The sequence below is a fragment of the Vicia villosa genome, linkage group LG3, assembly GCF_029867415.1.
Source record: "Vicia villosa cultivar HV-30 ecotype Madison, WI linkage group LG3, Vvil1.0, whole genome shotgun sequence".
In the NCBI taxonomy this organism is placed as follows: domain Eukaryota; kingdom Viridiplantae; phylum Streptophyta; class Magnoliopsida; order Fabales; family Fabaceae; genus Vicia; species Vicia villosa.
In genome coordinates, this window is record NC_081182.1 from 208,798,163 (window position 1) to 208,819,572 (window position 21,410).

The following is a 21,410-nucleotide window of genomic DNA, read 5'->3' on the forward strand; positions in this document are numbered from 1 at the left end:
TCTAACCCTATCAAAAATTAGGCCCAATAGCTATTACCTCATTATTCTACTAATAGCTCAAATAACTAATTAGCATAATAACACACAATTAAATAATTATCGTACCAAATAATAATTAAATAATAAAATAATTATTTTAAATAAATAAATAATTAAATAAAACACCCAATAAAATAATTAATAAAATAACTAATAAAAAATCGGGATGTTAGAATCAACCCCACCACAATAGACTTCACATTTTCTAGGATTTACCACTAATAATGTGGAGTTCGTAAATTCTGGACAATCCCCATCAGCATTTGCACAGACTGGATGTCCCCTCTGCAGAACAACATAACATCATCTATAAAAGAGAGGTGTGTAATGCCCATTTTCTCACATCTAGCATGGTTGTTAAAATTAGGGTCCATCTCCAATTTTCACCAATAGCGTATTAAGGTATTCCATCATCATTACAAAGAGCAAGGGGGAGATGGGGTCCCCTTTCCTAACACCTCTCCTAGCTGCCATAGGTTGGGACAGTTTTGCATTTATGTTAAATTCATAGGTTAGTGAAGTGACAACAACCATGATCCAGTTAGTGAACACCCGTGACAGACCTAGTTCCTTCATAAAATTCTTCAAAGCTCTCCAATCTATCATGTCATAGGCTTTTTGGAGGTCTAATTGGAGCATACATCTTGGGGTGCCGCCCTTCCTCTCATATCCTTTCATGAGTTTACATGCCAACATTATATGATTGTGTATATGCTTCCATAGCACAAAGGCAACATGACAAAGGCTAATGGTTCCTGGAAACACTTTCCTCTATCTTGCAGTTAGGGTTTTAGAGACTATCTTATAGAAGGTGGTGCATCCTTAATTCCAGGACTTTTAAGGTCACCAATACCCTGCACAACATCCCCCACCTCCTTAGCTGTGATAAGGCTCACTAAGTAAGTTATCTTCTCCATGGTGATTTTATTACCTTTTCTCATGGCCTCTATGTCAATTTGGTCCAGGTTTTCACTTTGTTTTCCCATGAGGCCTCCATAGAAATTCATAACTTCCTTCTCTATATCTTCCTGTTTGGTTAGCATTGTGCCATCACTGCTTTGAATGCACCACATACCTTTAACTTTATTCTTGGTTTTGAGATAAGCATGAAAATATGCATTCTCATCACCCTTTTGTAGTGAATCTAGTTTAGTTCTATGTAACATCATACTTTCCTCTAGACTGTTCCACTTGATAACCTCATATGTGAGCCTCTTAACCTTTTCAATAGTATGTGCATCAAATATTTTTGTCATAAGCTCAGCCTGCATCTGCCCAAGGTCCTGTCTAGCTTTTCCAACTTTATTTTCGCATCTGTTACAAGTTTACCAAACCTTCTCATCTCAATTTGAAGCCTTTTCAATTTTCTCCATAGCACCACCATAGGTTTTCCCCTTGTAGCTTGTCTCTAACTGTTTGTAACCATTGTGCCATATCCTTCTATATCAATCAAATAGTTTCTGAACTTGAATGTGCTCTTTATTGTCCTCATCTTGTTATCAGTGATGTGTAAAAGAGCGTGGTCTGAGACTACTGTTGGGAGAATAGTCAGAACTTTATTATTATTACTCTGAAACTAAGCCACATTAGTCAACACTCTATCTATCCTTGAATAGATAGGCCCCGTGCTTTGCTTGTTGAACCATGTGAAGTATTCACCATGGCTATCCATTTCAAATAACCCTGTTGAGTTCATCATATTTTGTAGGTCCTTATACCCAGCTTTAGTAACCAGTTGTCCCCTATCCTGTCTTGTGTAGTAGCCACGTTATTATAATCCCTCACTACGCACCAGGTGTAGCAACCTGCCCTAAAAAATTGAATGTTTAGAGTCGCCACTTATTCTACCAAGGCGAATAGGAAACCTACGCAGTTAAGAGATCAGGGTAAGATACTATATTCAGGTCGAGGGAAGGTGTTAGGCACCAAAAACCCTTTCCTAAAGGTTAACATTGCAAAGATGAAGGTTTGTGGCAAAAGATAAAGAAAGATGACAGACAGTAAATAGAGTTAAAGGCTAATTATTTGAACATGATTAGAGTTTGGAAGAGGGGGACTCGCCTTGTTGCCAAGTGCCTACGTACCTCCTTATGGAGGATCAGAGTCTACGTAGTTCGGGGAGGGTTGTACGCCCTTAGAATTGAAATTTGATTTGAGATGGTTTGAAGGCTTTTTGAATGGCCTATCGTAGTTTTGAATGAGGATGAAAATCCGTAGTTTGAAATTTGTGGTTTTGAAAGGTTTGAAAAGTGTTTTTGAGGTTTGGGCGTACAACCCTGATTTAATTTGTACTATTAACCGCAATAATCGATTGATTCAATTACCATAGTTAACAGATTTGAAGTTGTATCGTTACCGATTTTAGTCAATTGATTTGATTATCACTAATAACGAATAATAGTATTTTTTTTATAATTTTTAATAATTAATTTGTATCGTTACCCCTCATAATCGATTGATTCGATTAAAAAGAATAACGAATTGGAATAAGAAAAATAGAAAGATTAATCATCGCGACTAATAAGATAGTCGAAACCATTTAATCAAATAGAAATTAATTGCATTTTAATTAAATAACATTTTAATTAAAATTTATTATTGACCATAGCGATTAATCGATTTAATCGGAACGAACAACAAATTAAAACTTTTAATATAAATATCATATAATAATTTATTTAAAAAAACAATTATTATTATATTAATAAATATATTTAAAAGTATTTTAATTAAAATAAATAGATAATTAAAATTATTAAAGTTATTAGGGTCTTGATTCAGTGTGATTGTCACTAGGGCGCATGGTATAGGGAACTAAATCTGGGGCGTTAGATTGAAGCTAGTGGCACTTGGGTGGTTAGATCTGGAGGGTATATGGTTAGTCCTACAGACGCGTGCACATGGGATCAGGAGTCTGAAAATTCAGAAAAAATATATGTGTGGGCGTGGGGGATCGAACCCACACCCTTAAACTTCAACCAGCGTTCCCCAACCAAACCAGCTAGACACCATGTGTGTTATAGAAACGCACCCATCACTATGTATAAAACATATGAGCACCCAATCTACAAAACGCGCGCGTGAATTCAAATGGACCAGTAGCAGAGAGCCAACTCATTGTCTTCTTCATGGAGCCTGCAAAAACCTGTGATATTTGCTACGAATTTACTACGAAAGCATTCGTAGCCTAAGGACTTGGAAAATAACGAATCCACCATGCTTGAATGTAAATCTTTCGCACCTATCCAAAACAAACCGTCCAGACCATGCGAATCCAACTATGCCTCTAATTTAGCCTAATTCTGTCTCTACCAAAAAGCCCCAATTAAAACCCTAGGAACCTCACTCGGCCTCCAATGGCCGATTACGTTTTAGACACACAAACTTCAAATCATTAACCCAGAAACAATCATGACATCAAGGCAAACCAGAATACATGATCAAAACGCTAAGAGAATGCATACAACATGCTAATCGAATCAAAATTCAGAGTGACTTACTTGGGCTTGTATGGAGGTGTTCTGGGGGTGTTGAAGCAGCGTGAGTATCCAGTCACCTTCAGAATCCCTCGAGGGAACTTTTGCAACCTTCAAATCCTGTTGAAATGCTTTGATTCCTTGAAACCGAATTAGAGTTTTTTATGAACTTTCAAGTTCTTGCAAGTGTGCCTCTGATCCCATCCTCCAACCCCTATTCCCTTGACTCATGTTCTATACTTATAGTGAAACAGAATTAGGTCAACCAAGAGAGCCCAAAGTCCTTGCATCCAATATTACCATATTTGAGAAAATTGATTCAAATCTTCTATGAAATCTTTCTATTTTGGCCAAGTCTTGTATCATTTTTTTCCAATAAATATACCACGAAAATTATATGATATTGTGATATAAATGCTGATTGGAATTAATATTTATGCAACCTTTTTTCAAATATTTGATTTCCTTTGATTTATACAATTTTAAATCATTATTTAAATGAATAAAGATCATATAAAAATCAAATAAAAATCTAAAATTTGTGGCATATGGTTTTGGACATGCTAATGACTTGTGGACCAAGTTTGTATCATAATACCATAGGCCCATTTGCAAACGTTTCCAATTTGAACCTTCTTATTTCACATTTTGCCTCCAAAAATAACCCAACTTTAACCAAACGTATCTCACTCAATTTTTAAGCTATGAATGAGTTCTAAGACTTTTTGGAAACCTAAAGATGTCCTCTATAAGCCACTTTGGAACATATTTTTCATTTGGAGTTTTTATCTTGATCATATCTTCTTTGACAAAAAACTGCTTTTGAAGGATGCCTGAAAATGACCTGTAATCTTTTGCATCATACCTCTCAAATGAAGCATTTCTAGCCTTGGCTTATGAGAGGCAAAGTTGTAGAGAATCCAATTTCCTTCAAAATAGGCTTTGAGTGGGGAATTTTTGATGTTCCATGTGAAAGTTATGCCCAGTCAAAGTTGGGTTGACTTTCTCCTAAAGAAACCCTAATTTGAACCTTTTTGCATTTGTTCATCTCTGAGTTTCTATTAATGGAATCATGATCAAGCTTTGATCAGATGATGGTTATGCACCTCTATACTTGATGTTTGACCAATGATCATAGGTTTGAATCATGCTTTGATTGTAGTTGACCTTTAGGTTTGGATCAGTTGACTGTGGATCTTGGGATTGTTTGAGCAAAGCTTTGGAATTAAATCTTGAACTTTGAATCATCATGAATGGAATATGGAAGGCAAATTTTGGGGTATGACACCAGGGTCCATGTTGATTCATATGGATTGTTTCAATATCATCCCACAACTTCCTTCTCTTCTTCAAAGTGTTATGAGCATAGATAGCAATAATCCAAAACTTAAATCCCCCAGTTAAGTCATACACACCACAATGAATGTATTGGCTAGTGCTATTAACAAACTTTATCTCCCATTTGTTATTATCCCAACCAAGCTGCAACCTACCATTCATATGTGTGTTGTAATTATCTAAGTATTTTCCTGTGAATCCTAGTTTATTCCTGACAGCATCACCCTTGTTAGCTTTTACTCTAGTCTCAATCAGAATCATAATCTCTGGTCTAAGCTCATGGAGACGGGAGCTAATCTCCCTTAGCTTACCAGCTTTATTTAACCCCCGTACATTCCAGGCTATAATCACGAACCTTTATCTACCACCACTAGAGGGTCATTCAACACCTCTAGTATTTGGAATCCATTATCACAATACGCACTACTTAAAGATTCAGCGTTCGGTCTCTTACCTTTATCTCTGATGGATTTGCTTGCTATGGTCCACTCTTCTTTTGGTTTCTTATTTTGACTCGTATCAACCCTTGGTGTGGGAGTAATTGGTTGCTCTCGAGCTGCTTCATCCTGCCGCACTTTAGGTTTCCATATTTTCTTCTTTGCTAGTTCTTCACATTGATGCCCCACCCTTTGACATTTCTCAAAGAATTTCGGTTTCCATTCGTATTCTATGGCTTGCTTCAATTTCCTTCCTTCTTTATCTTTTAGCGTAACCTCCTCCACCAATTTGCAAGTTACATCAACCTCCACCAATATCCTTGCATAGGATACTCTTAGTTTATGCGCAGTGCATTCGTCTGTCACCAGAGGTACCCCAATAGCGCTTCCAATATTGTTCAAACTACGAGCACCCTATAGGGTTAAAAATGATTTTACAGGAAAAATAATTAACTATACTTTATTTTTTCTTGGAAATTATATAAAATGTTCTATCATAATATAATTGTTTAATTTGGAAAAAAAAAACTAAAGTTTGATAGTTGTAGTGAGACAAAGGTAATAAAATTGTATGGGTTAAAAATGATCTCATTGGAAAAATAATTAACTATACTTTGTTTTTTCTTGGAAATTATATAAAATATTCTATTATAATATAATTGTTTAATTTATAAAAAAAGTTAAAGTTTGATTTGTAGTGAGTGAAAGTAAATAAAATTTTAAAAAAATTGTTTTCTCCTATTGAGAAAAATATATGAAACGGGGAAAATAAAATTACTAATCTAAATATTAATATTTGAAAATCTATCTATCATTTTTAAAAATACAAAAAAAATTCAGGGTAAAAATAAGAGAGTAAATACATATCTTAAATTTTGTATTTTCTATTATCAAATAATTTTCTTATTACTAAAATACTAAAATAATGATTTATCTAATACAACATTTAGTAGTTTTTAGTTTTAATCATTCTATTAATTTGTATTGTATAAATTCCATTTAATATGTTTTATCATTTATTATTTTTAAATACTTTTTAAGATAGATGAATAAATTCATTAATTCACTCACCTATATTTGCTTCAAGTTTTATTAAAAGTATAATTAATTTTGATATTTTGAGTAAAAAAATAATAAATTTTCAATATTTTTTTATTATAAAAATTATATGAAACGGAAAAAATAAAATTATTGATTCAAATATTAAAAAATTAAAAAATATCTTGTATTTAATTACGCGTACGACACCAGCACATATACGAAAGCAATGAACAAAATTATCTTGTATTTAATTATTGAGCAATGGTGGATCTATTCACCATTTTATATGAGATTTGACAAATATTTATTTCTTCTTCAAGATTCAAAAGGAGAAGTTTATTGTAAGCATAAGAAAAGTCATACTTTGGCAATTGCAATTTGATACTTTGGTAAACATAATCTATGAAATTTGTTTCATTTATTTTTAAATGTCAAACTTATTTTTTTATAAAAGAAATATATATATATATATATATATATATATATATATATATATATATATATATATATATATATATATATATATATATATATATATATATATATATATATATATATAAAGAGAACTAGCTAAAACTACAAACATACTAGATAAATCCTAGGCTGTCGTTAGCAAGGTTGTTAAAATCTCGATTTAAAACCTAAACTCTATAGATTTCACGTTTTTAGGTTAGCATTTCGTGTTAAATCGCAGGTAAAAATCTTTTTATGTAAAATCGTATTCTGGAACGATTTTACGTGATTTAAATCTTTCTAAAATTAGTGAAATCGTGTAAAATCATGTAAAATCGTTGGATTTTACTCTTTGTCCTGATTTTACTTTTTTTTTGTCAAAGTTAAAAATCACATGTTATATTTTGGCCCATAAATTTTCTCTATGGATTTTTTAATTTTATTCACATTCATATCTTGGTTAAAATACTAAAAAAAATTAACATTTGGAGATGAATTTTATCAAGTCAAATATGAATGTTCTAATTAATGAAGATGATGTTGTAGAAGGATTGAACTTTTGATTAAGTTGAAGAAAAAGATGAAAAGATTTATTTTTTTGAACTTGAAAAACTTATGAAACTATTGTTTTTTTATAATTTTTTGGATGTTATATTTTATGATTTGGTGGACAATATATGTAGTTTGATACATATTTGTGAATATTACACTTTATTATGATGATATAATATATTTTTGTTTTATAATTAAGTTAAAAATTTAAATAATTAATGCATTTAAAATATTATATTAGTATATATATGTCGTATATATAAATTTAATATAATTTTAATATGAGGTAAACTCTATGATTTTACGTTTCGATTTTACGTTTCGATTTTACCTAGGTAAAACGAGTTAAGGTAAAAACTCGATTCTGACAACCTTGGTCGTTAGTTCCAATCAACCAATTTAAAATACTACGTCAACACTTTAAAGATGAAATGACGCGAGAAAAAAAAAACTATTCATTTCTATCCAACTCCCCCAAAATTATAATCTTTTCATTTTAAAATGAGTGTCATTTTATCAAATAAAATTTATTTTAAAATAAATATTATAAAAATGGTTGCTATATTTTTAATTGTGTTATTTAATTATTTTGTATACTATTTTAAACATATTTTCAAGGTTAATTAGTAAAAGTGCAATGCCTTTTGACAATATGATGACAGTTTTTAATTTATATACAAAATTCTTAAACGACACTCATTTTAAAACGAAGGAAATATTTTAGAGATGTTTTAAGGGAAGACACTGTGTTTTTCGAAAGGAGAAGCTCTCCCAAACCCCAAACATAACATGATAATCTACATCTCTGGACAAGACCTGCCAACTATGGATGCCTCTGGGTGCTTCAGATATACCAACCAGATCAAATCAACACCTTTGGGATCCGTTTGACAAGACCATTATCATAGAGTTACAATGAGACGTGAGAGAGTGGAGCGAAACACGGTGAGGATAGATGAGTGTGATGCAGGGTGGACGGAGGTGGGGGGACGGAGAGTACCTAGGGCTAGAGTTCGTTGGGATCATGTGGGGGGAAAAAGGCTACTTCCGAAACGTTCGTCAACTCTTTTTTCTTCACGTCCTTTCCAGAGAAGATGAAGGCTAGAGACCTGTACGATGTGTTCAAGGATTATGGTGTGGTAGATGAGGTTATCATCCCAGGGAAAAGGGACAAATCCGGCAAGAAGTTCGGCTTTGTTCGTTTTTTCGAAGTTGTGGATGCTGACAATCTAGCAGTGAAGCTGGATAATATTTTCATCGGCAAACAGAAGCTGTTTGTCAACTTTCCTCGTTTCCATAGGGGTAAGGAGGTGAAACAAGGTACGTTTGCCAAAGAGTCAGTTTCTGAGGAGAACCCAAGCAAGAGGTCCCATAAAGGAGCGAAGGAGGGAACTCGTGATGTGCAAAGTGTGTCCCAGGTTAGATCCTTTGCGGCGGTGACTCGTAATACTGCGGGTCCGGTCTTACCTCGTCAACAGTATCTGGAATATGTGTGTGATACGTCCTTGGTGGAACAAAGATTCAACAGAGCCTTTGTTGGGAAGGTTAGAGAGGTCGGAATGACTTACAACATTCAGGACCTGTTTGATATGGAAGGATTCTTTGGGGTGAAAGTAACAGCTCTAGGAGCGAATTTGTGTCTTTTGGAAGATAGGGAGGTGGGAGAAGTGGGGAAATTATTGGAGTTTGACAGAACGTGGGTGGATAGATGGTTTTCGGAGATCAAGAAGTGGGACAAAGAGGTATTCGATGGTGAAAGGGTGGCGTGGGTGAGATTGTTTGGGCTCCCTTGTCTTTTCTGGAACAATCCTTTTTTCGAGTTTATTACAAAACCAGTTGGGGTGTTCATAAGACCAGATGCAAATACCTTGGATCAATCACGTTCAGATGTGGCGCGGTTTTGTTGAATGCAGTATAGGGCAAGCAACAAAAGAAAGATTTGGAAATATTGATCCGAGATTTATCGTCCACAGAGATGGTGAGAATGCCATTCAACAGTTTCTATGGTTTTGAGCTCGGGTTTGAATAACAAAAGTATAAGAACGGAAAAGTAAAATATGAACATAGAAAGAATTCATTCTTTGGAAAGATAAGACTTATCAAGCTTTGCATATGATCTACTTCTTACCAACGTAAACTTGTCGACCAGTTATACTCAACCTACGATACTCATCTATGTTATCACGTATCTCTCACATAAGCGTCCATCTATGGAGCACAAACGAGATCATCTCACAACTAAGGTTATCTCTAACGCAAAGTCGCAAGAACATCCGTATTCTCGCGTCGGCGATCTCTCGCGCGCCACTCAAACACGAAAGCATTAAGAACGGATACCCACAGTGATTGTTAGCTCTAAATCTATCTCTAGAGTTCAGAAACTAACAGATAATCATCCTAGATAAGGATTCAAGAAGTTTATCTCTAAAGCAACCCAAATCCCGAGCACAGAGCAAAAATCTAAGACAACAATCAACGTAGATTTGTAAAGCAAGTTTTATATAACGTCATGATCAACAAATATACATGAGTTCAAAGTAAATACATACACAAAACCCAACCAAAGAGAAATACACAAAGAAGAAGAGAAATGAACCGAAAATCTCCCGGTTTGTCAGCTCCGTTCGACGCTCAATCCACCCCCGATCATCCAAATGCAGCCTCCGAAGTTGTTTTCTAACCTAATCTAACCTAGAAATGAAGGTTGATGGAGTTGGGAACAAATACCCCAACCCATAACCTAAAAATTGTGTTTTTGACCCCTTTTAACGAGCTGAAGTTCTGCTATTTCCGCTTAGCGGCCAATTTCCGCTTAGCGGCTGACAGAAAAAATGAAATCTTGTTTTCGCCATAACTTGAGAACCGTAACTCCGAATTGCGTCCGGTTCGAAGCGTTGGAAAGCTTATTCAATGCTCTATCTAATAATGAATGAATGAAAACCAAATTGATGATTTTTATCATCCTCATTTTGAGTCTTTGGAAGTCCGCTTGATGGTGACTAAGCGGACTTGCACCAAAACTGCGAAATCGAAGCCGTGCCTTTGACACTTTATTCCCCAAGGCTCCAATAAGCATGAATACCTATAAAAACAAAGTAAAAACTATCAAATGGTATAAAAGTATATGAAAATACAACTATTCACAAAATATACGTATTTATACACAAAACGGGGAATTATTCAAATGGTATTAACAAAAGTATCGATAAGTGCCACTATTTACATACACAAAATAAGTACATTTTGGCACTTATCAAACTCTCCCCAACTTGAAACTTTGTTTGTCCTCAAACAATGTCAAATAAATCAAAGAATTGAAAGTAATAAACCAAAGAATTGTGAATCAACAAGTTTAGAAAAACCAAAAACAAATGTATGGCTCACACAAAAACGTATAAACAAAGTAAGTACTTACCACTATCCTACAACAACAACATGTAAACGAAATGAATCCTAAGCACAAAAAGCATACAAAACATTCTAACACAATACATGCTCACATCATGAATCACACCTAGCGAAAATTCATCATTGGATGAAGAACACACAAAGGTGAAGGACTTTTAACACTCATCCAACAATCTTGCAAACAAAAGATTAAATTATGCATTCATCTAAAAATCACATTGAAGATACAAAAGCAAGAATCACAAGGGCTTTTCAAGGTTGTAATGTGGCTTGGTTAACAAACAAGGGATATGTCCTAAGGCTAATCGAAACAAAAACTTGCCTAAACCTAAGGGAGTGATCAATCCACAAAGTTCCAAGCAATGAAATCTCGATTAAACTTACTCCTTAACCACAAGTTTCTCAAACCAATCACCATACTTATTAGCACAATTATTCGCTTCTCTTTTCTTTTTGTTTTTCAAAACTTTTTCACATTTTTTCTTTCTTTTTCTTTTCCTTCCTTTTCAATTTTTTTTTCTTTTTCTTTCTTTTCAACCTCATAGCAACAACCAAATAAGTAGAAACCATTTTCTCCCCAACTTGAATTCAACCACATCATTATGTGAATACTCCCTACTTCTAAGGCAAGGTAAAAATTCAAACAAAAAATCATGGTTGAGGGTTCAAGAAAACAAAGAATCAATCATCCATGCAAAAATGAGAACTAAACACTCAAAGATAAGCATTTAGCAAAAACAACATGGACATTGACAAAAAGGCTCAAAAGGGTTAACAAATGATCACACACTCACAAGGTGAATTGACTATTTGGTTATGGTGGTTGTGCTCAAAATGAAACAAAATGCCTTGATCCTTTTCATGCTTTCATAAAATCAACATAAACAAAAGATTAAGCATAATAAAATCCAGTTAAAACAAAGATTGTGGCCTCCAACATTTATGAACAATGGAAAGCTTCCTCACATTTATGGTTTGGGAACTAAAGTGATTCAATCAACAAGCAAGTAATGCAAAAGAATGAATGGTATGGTAATTGTACAAATGAAAAGTTTCCTAAACATGTTATGCTATAGAAAGCGATAAATGAGTACCTTGAATGATACAACTTCAAAAACAATATCCTACCATACATCCACAGGTTGAAACACTCAAGCTTTGGAAAATCACCTAAAAAATCTTCGAATTACCGAACAAAATTTGAGTACAAACAACCAACAAAAGAATTAGAAAAACAAAACTAATATATACTATTAATTAGCCTTGGCGAGAGTGAGAAAAAGGAGTGAACCAAGTGGAATAGGAACCCCACTGGTACAAAGCAAGAAAACAAAATTTTACTGTCATCGCTTAGCGGAGCTAGGCTCGCTTAGCGGATGACAGAAAAACCTGAAAAATCAAAACAGAAACAGTTGTTCCAATTTTCCTCCACTTCACCTAAATACCTCATATACTGAAATATAGACAAAAATTTACAACCGTTGGGGTGCCTCCCAACAAGCGCTTGTTTTACGTCGTTAGCTCGACGCCTTTATTGTTTTGGTGTTTGGAAAGTAGCTTCCTCCAATCATGCCATGGTGACGTCTCACCGCACAAGCCTAAAGAAAGTGTCCTAACCAACCAGTAAACAAACGTTACGGGTACAAATATATACAATGATTAAACGAACATAAAAACGAAAGTATACAACTATATACACAAACAAACACATATGTACAAGTATGGAACAAATACAATTATTATCATACAAAAAGAGAAAATTGGTGAATGTTGAATTCACAAGTTGAAAAGTGAAGATTTTGAATAATGAACTGGTCCGATCTCAACGTGTTTCACCAATATTCACCAACAAAGTATACTTGTATGCAAACATATACAAGTAACTATATGGTGAACATAAACAAGTAAACATGTACAAGTAAATATATACACGTGAAACTATACAATATATACGTTATATACAAAGTTCAAAACCACATAAACTATTGTGATGCAATCCACAACCATCCCCGGCAACGGCGCCATTTTGTTGAATGCAGTATAGGGCAAGCAACAAAAGAAAGATTTGGAAATATTGATCCGGGATTTATCGTCCACAGAGATGGTGAGAATGCCATTCAACAGTTTCTATGGTTTTGAGCTCGGGTTTGAATAACAAAAGTATAAGAACGGAAAAGTAAAATATGAACATAGAAAGAATTCATTCTTTGGAAAGATAAGACTTATCAAGCTTTGCATATGATCTACTTCTTACCAACGTAAACTTGTCGACCAGTTATACTCAACCTACGATACTCATCTATGTTATCACGTATCTCTCACATAAGCGTCCATCTATGGAGCACAAACGAGATCATCTCACAACTAAGGTTATCTCTAATGCAAAGTCGCAAGAACATCCGTATTCTCGCGTCGGCGATCTCTCGCGCGCCACTCAAACACGAAAGCATTAAGAACAGATACCCACAGTGATTGTTAGCTCTAAATCTATCTCTAGAGTTCAGAAACTAACAGATAATCATCCTAGATAAGGATTCAAGAAGTTTATCTCTAAAGCAACCCAAATCCCGAGCACAGAGCAAAAATCTAAGACAACAATCAACATAGATTTGTAAAGCAAGTTTTATATAACGTCATGATCAACAAATATACATGAGTTCAAAGTAAATACATACACAAAACCCAACCAAAGAGAAATACACAAAGAAGAAGAGAAATGAACCGAAAATCTCCCGGTTTGTCAGCTCCGTTCGACGCTCAATCCACCCCCGATCATCCAAATGCAGCCTCCGAAGTTGTTTTCTAACCTAATCTAACCTAGAAATGAAGGTTGATGGAGTTGGGAACAAATACCCCAACCCATAACCTAAAAATTGTGTTTTTGACCCCTTTTAACGAGCTGAAGTTCTGCTATTTCCGCTTAGCGGCCAATTTCCGCTTAGCGGCTGACAGAAAAAATGAAATCTTGTTTTCGCCATAACTTGAGAACCTTAACTCCGAATTGCGTCCGGTTCGAAGCGTTGGAAAGCTTATTCAATGCTCTATCTAATAATGAATGAATGAAAACCAAATTGATGATTTTTATCATCCTCATTTTGAGTCTTTGGAAGTCCGCTTGATGGTGACTAAGCGGACTTGCACCAAAACTGCGAAATCGAAGCCGTGCCTTTGACACTTTATTCCCCAAGGCTCCAATAAGCATGAATACCTATAAAAACAAAGGAAAAACTATCAAATGGTATAAAAGTATATGAAAATACAACTATTCACAAAATATACGTATTTATACACAAAACGGGGAATTATTCAAATGGTATTAACAAAAGTATCGATAAGTGCCACTATTTACATACACAAAATAAGTACATTTTGGCACTTATCAGGTTTCTGATTCGAACTCGGTGTGCAGCTGGGATTGATGAGACTTTCAACGTGAAACTCAATGGTGTTCCTGTGAGATTGAAGATGGTAGAAGACGCACAGGGGCCGGTTAGGGTTTTATCTTCATCTCTAGATTATTCTTCTTCTGAATCAAAAGAGGTTGCTTCTGATTTAGAGATGGATGAAGTCGGTTCGGAGGGTGGTGTTCCGGTCAACTCGACGGAGCCGGAGTTAGGAGGGGAAGAGACGCTCGGAGAGGTGGCGTAGTCTGTCATGGCAGAAGGGGACAAAGGAGGTGTTTGCATGGAAATGGATTCGGCTGGTTTGGTGAGCAAAAAGGTAGACGGGTTTTTACCAGCTTTGGCGAAGGATCAGGAGGCAGCGATGGTACACAAGGCGGCAGAAAATCTGGTCATAGAGGATTTTTCTGAAAAAAGCGATAGGGATGTGACGAATAACGAGGTTGTTGAGAAGGTGATTCCCAATACCTGGGAGGAGGGTCCCACGGAGTTGACTAAGAAGTTTTCAAAACGCTCAAGTTCCTGGCCTCTCATTCACGTGCCAACTAATAATGATGACGTGGAGTTTAATTTGAGTTTTAAATCTAAATCGCATTCTGTGGAGATGGGCCCATTTGCTTGTTCTTCGTTGGGCCAACAAAGGGACTTGGGTAAAGTCCATTGTGTAGAGGTCCATTCCAGAACGGGTAGACTTTCATCTAGCGAGAGAGCACGTGTTTTTCTCGCCCGGAATCAAAGCTTGTTGCAGAAAATTCTTCGGTGGGGGCACACTCTTCGTCCTCCTATGTTCCTTCCTCCATTTCAAATAAAAGGCAAATTGAGATCTATGGGTCAGCAGGAGCGACGACGTCCTCTTCTTCTTCCAACTTCGAAGTTTGCTCGTCAGAGGCAGACTCTCTTGCGGGAAAGGGTTTCTCTCCAAATCCGATAGCCATTAGGAACTCTTTTCTTCCTCTACGAAAATCCAAAGCGGCGTTGGTGAAAGGTGGTGTGGGCAGAATAGATAAGGGTGGGGCAGCGGTAGCGGTGCAGGCTAACAGTGATTCGGATTCTAGATTTAGTGATATTCCTGATGAAGATGTTACAAGGGGCAATAATAGATTTTTGGCAAGAGAAAATGAAGAGATAGCAACTAAATTATGGGAGAAGGCTTCACTGTTTGGAGCTCGAGGGGTAGCATCAGATTCGGTCATGGTGGATTCTATCATCTCTATGGAACAGAGGGACAAATTATTAAAAGAACAGAAGGCAGGAATCAAAGGAGGTAAGTCATGAATATCATCTCCTATAATCTCCGTGGGTTGGGTAGTTCTCTGAAGCGTAGATCCTTTAGCAATTTGGTTCGTAAAGAGGGCTTCGATTTCTGTTTTATTCAAGAAACCAAAGCTGTTTTGGTTCCAGATAAATTCATTTTCGAGCTGTGGGGTGGGGCAGATGTTGAATGGTCCTTTAAAGCTTCTGCTGGTAATTCTGGAGGTTTGTTAACTTTGTGGAGAAAGGGTTCTTTCGACTCTTGTTATAGCTTTCAGGGGGAAGGCTTTTTGGGTGTTTGTGGTTTCTGGAATAGTGTTTTGGTGTATGTAGTCAATGTTTATTCTGCTTGTGTTCTGGATAAGAAGAGAAAGCTATGGAGGGAGTTAGAATCTTTACAAAGGAGGTTCCCGAAAGGTGCTTGGTTATTGGGGGGGATTTTAATGCTGTTCGTGAAGAAGCTGAGCGGAAGAGTGTGAATGGTGTTGTGAACAGGGGTGAATTGGATGGGTTCAATAAGTTCATTAATAATATGGAACTGGTGGATCTTCTTGTTTTTGGCAAGAGATTTACTTGGTTCAGTGCCGATGGTAAAGCTATGAGCCGTTTGGATAGATTTCTTCTGTCGGAGTGTTTGGTGGAGGAGTGGAAAGTGGGCGGTCAAGTGGTAGGGATGAGGGAGCTATCTGATCACTGTCCGATTTGGCTCAAATCCGATTCTTTGGATTGGGGACCGAAACCGTTCAAGTTCTTTTCTTGTTGGACCAAGCATGATGAATTCTTCTCCTTCACCGAAAAGAGTTGGAATGGGATTCATGTTCGTGGGAAAGCTCTATTTTGTTTCAAAGAGAAACTTAAAGTTTTAAGGACCGCTTTGAGGAAATGGAACAGAGAGGTTTTTGGTATATTTAATCTTGAAGTGGAAGAAGCTAGAAAGGATCTTAATGCTCTAGATATCGTAGCTTCCGATGGTAGTGTGGTGGATCTAGATGATTTGGCTTTAAGGCGGTCGGTCGCTTCCTCCAAAATGTGGGAAACTCTTAATTTCAAGGAAAGCATTCTCCGTCAAAAGGCTAGGGTGTTATGGTTGGAAGAAGGGGATTCTAATTCTAAGTTTTTTCACAAAATGGTTAACATTAGAATAAGACGGAATTCTTTTTTGGGTTTAAACTCTTCAAGGGGGTGGATTGACCGAGTTGATTTGGTGAAAGAGGAAATCAAGAACCATTTTCAAAATAGATTTGCGGAACCTTTGGTTTTTCGTCCCCGTTTGGATGGTATTATCTTTAATTCCCTCTCGGAGGAAGATGTGTCCTTTTTAGAGAGTCCTTTTACGGAAGAAGAGGTGTGGGATGTTATTTCAAAGTGTGATGGAGACAAGAGCCCCGGGCCCGATGGATTCACGAAGGGTTTCTACAAAGCTTGTTGGCCTTTCCTAAAGAAAGAGATTCTTGATTTTGTCAAGGAGTTTCAAGCTTCTTCCGTTCTTCCTAAAGCGGTTACCGCTTCTTTCTTGGCTTTAATTCCAAAGGTAAACAATCCCTTGTCTTTAGACGAATATAGACCTATTTGCCTCATTAGTAGTATGTATCGGATTTTGGCTAAATTGTTGGCGTCAAGATTGAAGATGGTTTTGGGAAATCTTATTTCTTCTTGTCAATCCGCTTTTCTACCTAAGCGTAACATGTTGGATGGAGTTCTAGCCTTGAATGAATCTTTGGACTTTGCTAAGAGATTCAACAAAAGGTGCATGATGCTAAAGGTTGATTTCGAAAAGGCGTATGATTGTGTGTCGTGGGATTTTCTTAGGTACATGCTTGAAAGGATGGGGTTTGGTGTTAAATGGAGAGGTTGGATCGAAGCACTTGTCTTTAATAGTTCCATGTCTATTTTGGTGAATGGTGTAACATCCCGATTTTTATTAATATTTTTATTAATTATATTAGTAATTATATTATTTGGTGTTTTTAATAATTACTTATTTATTTAGTTATTATGTGATATAATAATTATTTAAGTATTTAATTATGTGAGTGTTTGTGTTGTTTGACTTAATTGAGTTATTAGAGAGATATAACTAAATGGGTCTAAGTGATAGAAACATAATGGATGGATTGGTGGGTTAAGCCCAATTGACATAAGTGAGATAGTAAGATAAGGTTAGGGTTTTAGAGGTTACTATTTTCATTTGGGAGAAAAGATAGGAAGAAGAGAAAAGAGGCAAAAGGGAAGAGAACAATGGTGGAAGAGAAAAGCTAGAAGAAACCCCATTTTCGCAGCTATGTTTCAGCAAAGAGCCACCTTACCAAAATGGACGTATCTCTCAATCCAACCGTTGGATCGTTGCGGTACTTGGACACAACGTTCCTGACCCATAGAGGTAAGTTCTGACCGGAGCGATTTTGATTTTGAGGGTTCTAAGTTCGTCGATAAGCTGATTCCCGAACTGGTTTTTAGGTGTGTCTCTAAATGATGTTAGAAAGGATTTCTTTTGGAGAAAAGCTTAGAGCTATGGTGAAAGAGTCCATATTTACCAAGGTAAGGGTGAGGTTCTTTTATGCTAAAGGGCTGTATGATAGTATGTTATGGTGGATTTGATTCTATACTTTGATATCCATGTTCTTCTATGTTGCAATTTTGGGTATTTGATGATTTGTTGGAATGTGATGATATAAATGTGATAAGTTGTGTGCAATTGATAATCTATGTGTATTAGATTGTTGTGTTTGTTGTGGGTAAACCATTGATAGTGAAATAATGGAATAGAAATATAATAGTTGAATTGAAATTAATATAGTTTGATTATTAATTGGATAATTAAATTATTAGTTGAATTGATTTCAATAAGTCTATGTGATTGGAATATACTTGGACTTGGACCAATTATTCGGTTTATCGGTAAATTATGGTATTTTGAGAAATTGACCGTAATTGTGTTTTGGTTGAATATTCAAGTTGAGAATAATATATTGTTATGCCAATGATGTTGTTTTGATAATTAACATTATTTCTAATTGATTTAGTTGATGATTGAAAGTCGATTTGATTTACTTGATATATTAGCATATTGAGATTATTTTGAGAAATGACCAAAAATTGTGATTTCGGTTTGGATGTCTTTGTTGCGAATAATGTTGTGATTGCCAATATGATTATTATTGTGCACTGTTATGTGATTAACCTTATGGTATGAATCCTAGCTAATTGTCGTTAGTTTAGTGGATTATGATGATAATTGCGATGACTGTGTTAATATGTGAAATTGAGTAATTATGCCGATGTGCCGAAACATGATGATAATTGTAATGATCTTGATGATATGCGAATTGTATATTTGTGACGATTTTGTGAATACGTGATGTTGTATATATTTGTGAGGATGATTTTGTGACTAAGTGAAGATGAAATATTATGGTGACGTGAATTACCTCGTATAAATGGTAATTGATTGTGATATAGGCTTATGCCTCGTGACGATATGTGATTGTGATGAGTATGATGTGTTGTCTTGTTTGTCGAGTCACATTTCATATGCATACTCTGTGACGGCCTGGATTGGCAAACTAGTGACGAAGGCTTATGCCTTGTGCCTCTGAATTGGGCAATTGGTGACGGGGGCTGAAGCTCCGATTGGTACCACATGCATATGCACAGTTGAGTCGCATATTGAGTCGCATCTTGAATTATTGTGTTTATGAAGTGAATGCTATGATGTGTGAATGTATAGTTTATGAAGTTGAATTCATTTGATATGAATTATTGATGTGTGTAGATGTGATATATGTAAATGAAACATATATGATGAGAATGCAAATATATATATATATATATATATATATATATATATATATATATATATATATATATGTATTAATGATATATGTATATATGTGGAATATATGAACCATGTTTTGCCATTGTTGATAGTTGTATTAATTTACATTGTGATTATGAAGTGTATGTTATTATGTGCTTGAATGACATACTTGTAAACTTGAATACATTGTTATAGTTGATAGTTAACATTATTGTTGTGATGCAAATTGCTTATATTGAGAAGTGGTGAATTGTGTATGATTTTACCTTTGCTATATATATTATCATACTTTCCTTTATAATGTTTGATATCTCACCCCTTCTGCTGATATTTCCCCTACCATGGGAAATGGGCAGGTACTCAAGTATAGCTATGGAAGTTTGTAGCTTCATCATGTCCGATTGGTGTATCGCTCTGATACGTAGCACTCTGGGGGTTGCCTATATTGTTGTTTCTATGTTGTTCATGTTTTAGTTGTTGAGTTCCAAATTGGATAATGAGAAGTACTATGATGTTTGAAGTTATTTCCGATTAAGTAAGATGATTTGTTTATAAAGCCGAATGTTATGATTCTACTGCATATTAAAATGAAGTTGGTTTGTCTAAGAGCTGTTATAAGTTGTTTTGTGCTTCTCTGAGATTAAAGTGCTATGTATCTGTTTATGAGTTGTCTATATGGAGGAAATGTGATATCCCAGATGCTTGTTGATAATTTTTAAAATACTCTGATTTCTCGTATGATATTTTCGGGTAGAATTTAGTGTGTTACAAATGGTAGCCCTACTTGTGATTTTGAGGTTTTTAAAGGACTTAGACAAGGTGATCCACTATCACCTTTTCTTTTCTTGTTGGTGGCGGAAGGATTAGCGGGCATGGTTAAAGTGGCTTCCTCTCTTGGTGAGTTTAGGGGTTTTTCGGTGGGTGTTGGTTCCAAGTTGGAAATTCTCCAATTCGCGGATGACACGGTTCTCATAGGTGAGGATTCTTGGAATAATCTTTGGACGTTTAAGGCCATCCTTAGAGGTTTTGAAGTTGCATCGGGTTTGAAGGTAAACTTATCCAAAAGTAGACTTTTTGGAGTTAACTTGGATCCTAATTTTATTTAAGCCGCTTCATCCTTTTTTAATTGCGAGATTGGAGATCCTTCCTCTTTTATGTTTCTTGGGATTCCAGTGGCGATCAATCCTAGAAGATGTTCGACTTGGAGACCTATAGTGGACAAACTAAGGAAGAGATTAGGTGGATGGCATCACAAACACTTGTCGTTAGGAGGGAGAGTGGTGCTCTTGAGTTCCGTTTTATCTAGTATATCGATTTTCTTCTTTTCTTTTTACAAAGCTCCTAAGGCTATTGTAAAGAGGATCATTGATATACAACGATCGTTCCTATGGGGGGTGAGGAGGGAAGGAAGAAGGTGTGTTGGGTTAGTTGGGACTTGGTGTGTCGTCCAAAGAAGGAGGGAGGTTTAGGGGTGAAGCATTGTGGAAGATTCAATCTTTCACTTCTTTGTAAATGGAAATGGAGGATCTTGGATGGTGGAAAATTTTTTTTGGACTAACTTTCATTCTTGTAGGTACGGCGATATAAAGAGAGCTATGCTCATGGCTCCGTCTTTTAATTCAAGGAGTAAATCTTCCCTTTGGTGGAGGGACCTTTGTTCTATCGGTGCGGATTCTACGGTCACTTCTCCAAATTGGTTCGCTTATTCTATATCCCTTAAGCTTGGTTCGGGTTCCTTCATTCTTTTTTGGATGGATTGTTGGTTGTGTAACATTCCGCTAAACACTATGTTTCCGGAGTTGTTCTTGTTAGCCGAAGACTCTTGGTGCAAGGTAACGGACATGGGGTTTTGGAATGGAGATTTTTGGAGTTGGCATTTGACATCTTTTATTAGACCCATGGATCGGGCAGCCGCGGCTCAGTTTGAAGAACTCCAGATTCTTCTAGTTCCGGTTCATCCCACTAGGGTGGAAGAGGATGGTTTCAAGTGGTGGCGTCACGCTTCCGGTTTTTCAGTTAGTAATGCTTATGATTCTTTCTCCTTATGTGTTGTTCCGGATTTTTCTTTGGAATCCTCTTTCCGTGTGGCTTTCTCTAGTCTTTGGAAAACAAAAGTTCCTAGTAGAATCCTTATTTTTGGTTGGAGATTGATTTGGAATAGGCTACCAACCAAGGTTGAATTAGCTAAGAGGGGCAT

General features: G+C 35.9%; 1 protein-coding gene across 1 annotated transcript; it reads left to right on the forward strand.

Annotated features, from left to right (window-relative positions):
• Nucleotides 1–8,430: 8,430 nt before the first annotated feature.
• Nucleotides 8,431–14,392, forward strand: LOC131659847 (uncharacterized). Its single transcript, XM_058928971.1, has 2 exons — nucleotides 8,431–9,233; nucleotides 14,128–14,392. The coding sequence occupies exons 1-2, from the start codon at nucleotides 8,431–8,433 to the stop codon at nucleotides 14,390–14,392; spliced, it is 1,068 nt and encodes a 355-aa protein (XP_058784954.1).
• The last annotated feature ends 7,018 nt before the right edge of the window (nucleotides 14,393–21,410 follow it).

Bases quoted from the DNA above. Each gene is read 5' to 3' on its own strand.
- LOC131659847 (XM_058928971.1), top strand. From the start codon at position 8,431: ATGAAGGCTAGAGACCTGTACGATGTGTTCAAGGATTATGGTGTGGTA. The intron at 9,234-14,127 runs GTTTTGTTGAAT...GGCACTTATCAG, and splicing joins TCACGTTCAGATGTGGCGCG to GTTTCTGATTCGAACTCGGT.